General features: G+C 33.9%; 1 protein-coding gene across 1 annotated transcript; it reads right to left on the bottom strand.

The window, feature by feature from the left end:
- Nucleotides 1-4,270: 4,270 nt before the first annotated feature.
- LOC125421138 (pentatricopeptide repeat-containing protein At3g62470, mitochondrial) lies at nucleotides 4,271-6,752 on the bottom strand. Its single transcript, XM_048469015.2, has one exon. It carries the CDS (start codon nucleotides 6,735-6,737, stop codon nucleotides 4,539-4,541), a length of 2,199 nt encoding a protein of 732 aa, XP_048324972.2. The 5' UTR covers nucleotides 6,738-6,752; the 3' UTR covers nucleotides 4,271-4,538.
- Nucleotides 6,753-7,139: the final 387 nt, after the last annotated feature.

Raw genomic sequence — 7,139 nt, 5'->3', positions numbered from 1 at the left:
TTCTCATATCTTTGCTAGCAAATCCAATATTTTTCAATTCCACCAACTTTATTTGTTAAATAGAAATATGATTTTGTTGGTCCTATACCAACATTATCATGTACTAATGACCTTTGCCTGAGCAATAGATATCCTTCAATCAAATCTTTGCCTTTCTTCTAGTTTAACAAATTCACGGTTATGGTAGGAATTTATATGAGAAATTTTCCACATTTCATTTACTACTACGAAACAAATCATAAATTTGCAACCTATTCTTGTCTATAACCTGCTGATTTTCCTCATTTCTCATAAATCTTCATCTCTTTAAAACCCTTCTTTTGAACATAAAAATTCTCTTTGTCAAATGTTAGATGCATTTCTTCAAACATGCCCCTTACGAAACTGGATGGACAATGTAATGGTGGTGGCAGTGAGAAAAATGGGTGGCTGGAGAGGGGCAATTCAGGGGGAAACCATGGTTGCAGCCGCCATCGAAAAACTCCTCTAATCCTGGCACGTTGCCGATCGCTTGCCATGGGAAGCTGAAGTTTGGCTAAAAACAGGGTGGGCAATCTGACGATAAGGGCAATGAGTGTGGCGGATAGTTGGAGGTGGGTCAATTTCAGCTCTCTCTCTCTCAATTTGTATCTCCTCTCTCTTTCTCTTCTCTCTCTCTCTCTCCCTATCTCCTTCGTCACTCCACCCTCTACTTTTAAAATTACCTCATGATCATTGTTGACACTCATAGCACATGTCAGCAAATATTTTAAATTTGCTTCCTCTTTTTCATATACTTTTTATACGAAGAATCTGGAGAAATTATCAGAAAATAAATTTTAAATTTTACAGAATCGTAACTTCCTAATCATAACTCCATTTTAAGAGTGTTACAAATATATTGACTCGTATCGACGAGTGTTACATGATAGTACACAAGTCGATGTCATAATTTATTTAAATAAAAAGTTAACCCTGGTCCTTACATTGATCAAATAGTCAAACTTAATGAAAAATGAATAATTCCGATACAAGTTTGGTATGGAATGTTACATACATATATATATATATATATATATATAAAGGCGTAAATGTATATACAATAGCATTACTATAGGCAGATTCACTTATTACCCAGAGGGCACCTCGTTCAACTTAATGGAGGCTCAGTTACATTTAAAATTTAATAATACGATGCCTTTAATTCTAATAGACGCAAGAGGCAAAATCCTTCCATGCCATCATCGAATCCTTTCCTCACCATCTTTATCCCTAATTCGAATCTGCCCCACACAGAAACAAAAAACCATTACCCAATTAGCTTCACATGAGTTCCATTCGGACCCTCCTTCATCATACTCCTTCCTCTGTACTGCACGAGAAAAAAAAGTCGATATCAAAGGGCAAGTCAAGTTAATTCATCACTTGAAAAATGACACACCAGATTCATCTCTAGTTTGCAAGGGAAGTTCAATTTATCACAAGGCAATTGACATTTGCAAAAAATTAAGAGGCATACAATCAACGGTAAGGATGTATTGAAAGCTGTTGAGGACAGATTGAGTTTCCTAAGCTTATAAGCTTCTATTACTTGTTAGTGCTCTCCTTCCACGCTATCTTTGTTGGGAATGGCGTAATGGTTCTTTACAAATTTTGCCTTGCCCTTTTTTTTTATATTAATTTCCTATGTGCTCTACTCTCACTACAAATTTGATATCTATATTATATTTTTAATTACTTTTCAATATTGCAAAAATATTTTTTGTTAACATGTCATAAATACCCTCGAGTACATAAACTGAATAAAAATAAATAGCTATATACACTACACCAGAGTTTTTGAAAAGAAAATTTCTAAAAGTGAAGACAATGGAGTTTAACAATTAAAAAGAAAAAAACGACAAAAATAATTGGCAAATCATTCCTTGTAAATCTTTAGCTTTCTTTTATTATTTATTTGTTTTCTCTATTTTTTTATTTATTTTCATTCTATTGATTCTTCCACCCAATTATTTTTGTCATATACACATTGAAGTTGTTCAGTATATGTCCTTTGATGGTTTGATCATGTCCAGAATCTATATGTTGGAGAAAATAATTGTTTGGAAAATCTGTAACATCATTCAATATATATGGCGCAAATGAATTGAATACGTCTGATTATGTATATGAGACTACTTCAGTCATATTTGGATTAATATAATCTAAATGAAAATGCAAAATTATATAAAATTGTCCAATATATATAATTCAGATGATTTGTAGTCTTTCATTTTATATATTCGGAATTATATAGTTATTCTGAATTATATAATCTAGATAAAATGAAATCTTCTAGTATACATAATCCAAACAAATTATATATATCCAAATTATAAATATCAAACTACATATTTATATTTGAAGTATGTAATTTCAATGGACAAACAACCATTCAGATTATATATATCAAACTAAAATAAAAGACAAAAAAAATAAAGAAAGAAATACATTTTCTAAAGGAACTAATCCGAGGAGGATTATTGAAGATGAAGAACACAGGACCAGTCAAGCAATTCTGCCATTTTAATTTATTGTTATTTTGTAGAAAAATGGAGAAATAAGAAAAAGAAAGCAGAAAAAGTAAGGAAATTGATAATTATTAAAAAAAGAAACAACCTGATGGGTTAATGTGAGTGTGGGTTCAAATACTCTTGGCTACTGCACAAAAAAAAAATATCAATGGGGATTGTTAAAGATAAAGGAGATTTTGGATTCAAGACTTTAATGTAATATATGTGTTTAATTTTTAAAAAAAATTAGGGATAATAAAATGTAATAAAAAATGAATCTAATTATATTTAAAAATAAATTAGATATAAATAATTGAAGCAAAAAATAAAAATTAATATATATATATATATATATATATAAATAATGTAGAATAAGTATTAAAATTTGTAGTATAAATAGAATAGTCTTACCTTACAATAATCGCATTTAACATTTTGAGGCATTTTGGTTTCCATTAATTTATTGTTCAAAGTAAATTTAATAAGAAAACTGGATTGTACGAACCAACATAGATCACAGAAAAATTAATCCCAAAGCTTTCATTTTAATATTGAGCAATGTAGATTACAACACATAGCACATGTCAGAAATCACGTGGGACTTGATGATAAAAAAAATAAAACCTCGATATCCTTTTATAACCCCCCCAAAAAAAAAAAAAAAAAAAAAAGCACAAGGCTTAGCTGTTAATGAGATTACCAACTGTGAAAACCAAAATTAAGGTATATTTCTTTTTTCTTTTTGGTGAACAAGTATATATTTTTTCCTCGTGGGTTAGAAACTGACCACAGGTAACATACTCGATACCGCAGAGCCGTAGGGGATTCCTACTTAGAATGCAAACAAAATACTGTTAGTCTGGAAAATAAAAAGAACAAGCAGACAAAAATTGGAGAAGTATGAATTTTAGTAAATATGTGCTTAGTATCTTGCAGCTTTGAATTTAGGAAACTTTAAATCGAATTCACAAAAGATCACCATTTTTTTTTTTTTCACTTAATTTGTCACAAATTTATTGTTCTAACCATGCAACAAACCTGGAAACCAGTTGCCACACAGGAAGAACGGATTTTCACTTAACTTTATTTGCTCTTGACCAACAACTAAATTTTGTCCATAGCAACAATTAAATTCACCTGTTTGGAATATGAAATTGGATTAAACTATTTTATATCTGGTTCAATCAAATTTGATTAAATTTAAAACAGATCTAATTTGAATGGACTATGTTTATTATAGTCCAAACCTAATTAGGGCTTGACAACTTTGGTGAGACAAAGTCTCTTTGAAGACTCCATAGTTTTGGTTTCTATATCAGTTGCAAAAAAAATACATGTTGGAACTAATTCTTGTAGAAAAGTACGTGATAGTTTGGTCATATAATAGAACAACACTGAGAAAAAGAAGATGTTGGTCATGATCTCCTTACAACTAAAAGGAACTTTGCGTGTGTTAGTTTCATCTGTCCTTGCAACCCCAGTACTCAGAAAGGGTACCAACTTTAACAATGGAGTCTTATAAACATGAAACTCCAAAAATGATACCAAACTACCAAGGGTCACAAAGAATCTAACAAACCAAGAAAGTGACTAGGCGGTTGAATTACATTATCATACCCTAGCAAATCAAGCATCAAGGACCATGTCCTGCTTTTAACATTCACCCCCTCCAAAACAAAAGGGAAGGATATACAAAAATAAAACTGCATGAAGCTAAGGAACTAGAAAACTTATGAATCTTGCTAGAAAAAATTCACAGATTGCATTAGGTGATATGTGAAGTTATACATCTCGATGACAAAAACAAGAACCAGTTACAATAAAACAAATAATAACTTGAGAGATATAGAATACAACAATCCTAATGCTATCGGTTACAAAGCAATATAAACTACAACCATTTCGAAACTTCACTAGCCCAGCCATATCAGTCAGAATTCAGAAACCATGGTCCATTTGCAGCTTAAAACAAGAATATTTCATTGGCACTGAATGAGCAATTCAGATTCACTGGCTACCAGTTTTAGTAATATCACTTCTCTTAATTCTCTTCCTCATCATCTCAGCCCACCTAGCAAAGACATTGGAAACTTCGAATTTTCCAGCAAACTTCATCTTCTGAGACAACTCCTCAAGTATTTCAGGCTTTCCGGCTCTAGAGAAATCGGCTGCAAACTTGTTGTAATCAAGCTGCGGAGCTTTCATTCCTCTCTCTATCATTTCCTCTAAACATTCATAAGCCTCTCCTGATCTTCCCTGACTTATAAGCCCTCCAATGAAAACAGTATAGGAATTATCATCAGGACAAATCCCCATCTGAATCATCTCGTCCCATATTGCACGACCCATGTCATAATTCCTTGTCCAGAAATAAGATTTCATTATCATGTTATAAGTGTGTATTGTTGGTTCAATACCACTCCGTACCATTCTCTTGTAAATCCTCATTGCATCATCTGGCATTCGGCGGTTGGTCATCAATTTGATTAGGGAATTATATGTCCGTCCATCAGGCGCACAACCTTTTTCCTTCATCTCTTTCAACAATTCATAAACCATTTCCATCTTCTTCTGATTTCCAAAACCTGTAATCAAACATGTGTAAATTGCAGCGTCAGGCCGGTACCCAGATTCAACCATTTCATCAAAATACTCAACTGCTTCTTCCAACTTTCCTTGCTTGCAGAAATCCCGAATCAAAATCGTATAGCTTCTAACATTAGGAGGTGGACCTTTGGCCTTCATGACCTCAAACAACTTGATTGCATCAGACCTCTTCTTACTCCTCAACAACCCTTCAAGCATGACATTATAAGCAACTATATCAGGCTTGAATCCCATTTCAATCATCTCATTCCATAACCTCCCAGCCTCCATCAAATTCTTCACTTCGCACCAGCCATTAATAAGTACAGTATAAGTTTGTAAATCTGGAGTAAACCTCAATTTCAACTTCTCATAAAGAGCTTGAGCTTCCTTCCCTAGCTTTGCTCTTCCAAGAGTGTCAAGCAAACAGTTATAAGTATCTACACCCACTTTAAACTTGTACTTCTTCATCAGCTCAAAAACCGCAACAGCTTTTTTTCTCTCTTTAGCAGCAGCAAAAGCTTTAATAGCTATCATAAAAGTCTCCATTGTCAAAGTTCCTCTTTCACCCATTTCTTCAAGCAGAGAAACCATGGTCTCGAACTGTCTAGTCTTGCCTAAAATGTTCATCATCGAATTGTAAGTCCTCGAATTGTGGGAAAACCCAGGTTTCATTCCCGCCCAGCAAAAGAACCGAAACGCTGGTTTTCTAGCATGTCGGAACCGTTCCAACACATCCACGACCAAATCATGTGACAAATCGATCCCACATTCATCAAGAACGGCCTCCATATTTCGATCCAGTGCAAACAATTCGTCGATCACCTTGCAGACCCTCTCAACCTCTTCTGGGTCGGCACCAGAATTACCACCAACACCCTCATTACCATCTCTCTCGCCACCATCATTGTCCTCGATATCAGTTTCACCATTTGAATCTGCATCACCACCGGATACACTAGAAAACCCACTAAAATTTTCGCCAAAATGGACAAATTTTCCAAGAAAATCACTGTTGGGTGTCTGAAAAACTCGAAATTTCGAGGTTTTACTGAAGATGGGTGTTAGCAATTCTTCTTGTAGAAGAGAGAATGGAGAGGAGTGTGGCAAAAGAAATGGAATTTGACAACAAGGATGATTGAAACCACAATGAGGAGGAGAATAAAGCAAACCAGACATGGGCAAAAGGCAACGACTAGGAAGGAGCAGTTGCTCTCGGCGGCTTCGTCTTCGCGTTTCTGGTGGTGTTCGTCGTCTTGGATACGCAGAGCGTAGCTGGGTGGTGAAGAATGGAGAGTGGAAGCCATGTGAGAAGGAAGAGTGAGGTTGAGAGTACGGAAAGCGGCGGAGGAACTTTGAAACTTTACTGGGTTGTATTAGAAACAGAGACATGGAAGGGCCATGAACGAGAGAGAAAGAGTTGGATTGGACGGAAATGGATTCAGTGGCAGCTGTTGCAGAGTGGCAGTGTAGAAGAGGATTCAGATGTGAGAAGGTAAACGATTGGAACTGGGAAGAGCACCAGGTTGCGGGTAGTGATGGTCCCGCTCTAACCAACGGTAAGTTTGATGGGCCGGCCCAACTACTTTTTAGTGTTTTAACTTTGAGAGGGAAGTTCATTATAACTTTATTTATTTATTTTCCTACCCACCAATCAAATTCTTTCCTCATGGATTTAATTTTTAATTCTTCTTTCTCATGTTATTACTTTGAATTACACAATTTTTTTTTCTTTTCGCGAACAATTAGACATGAATTTTTATTAGAATGCATTACTTACAAACTCCATCATTATTATATAATGATATTGATATAAGTCACAAAATTTCTTTTTCATTTTCAAATGAAATTGACTCAATTATATATATAATCAAGTGAAAAAAAAAGTAAAATATTTATCGTAAATGATAAAAAAATATATATATATTTCATCAAACAAGTATATTATTTAATTTTTAAATAGTTGTTGGATTGGATATGTATGTTTTTTTTAAAAAAAAATTAAATGATTTTATTTACTTG

The sequence above is a fragment of the Ziziphus jujuba genome, chromosome 10 (genome assembly GCF_031755915.1).
Source record: "Ziziphus jujuba cultivar Dongzao chromosome 10, ASM3175591v1".
Taxonomy (NCBI): Eukaryota; Viridiplantae; Streptophyta; class Magnoliopsida; order Rosales; family Rhamnaceae; genus Ziziphus; species Ziziphus jujuba.
The sequence above is the reverse complement of the archived record's forward strand: the minus strand, read 5'-3'. Positions and strand labels throughout refer to the sequence as shown.

Coding starts and splice junctions, on each gene's coding strand:
- LOC125421138 (XM_048469015.2), bottom strand. CDS start 6,737: ATGAACTTCCCTCTCAAAGTTAAAACACTAAAAAGTAGTTGGGCCGGC.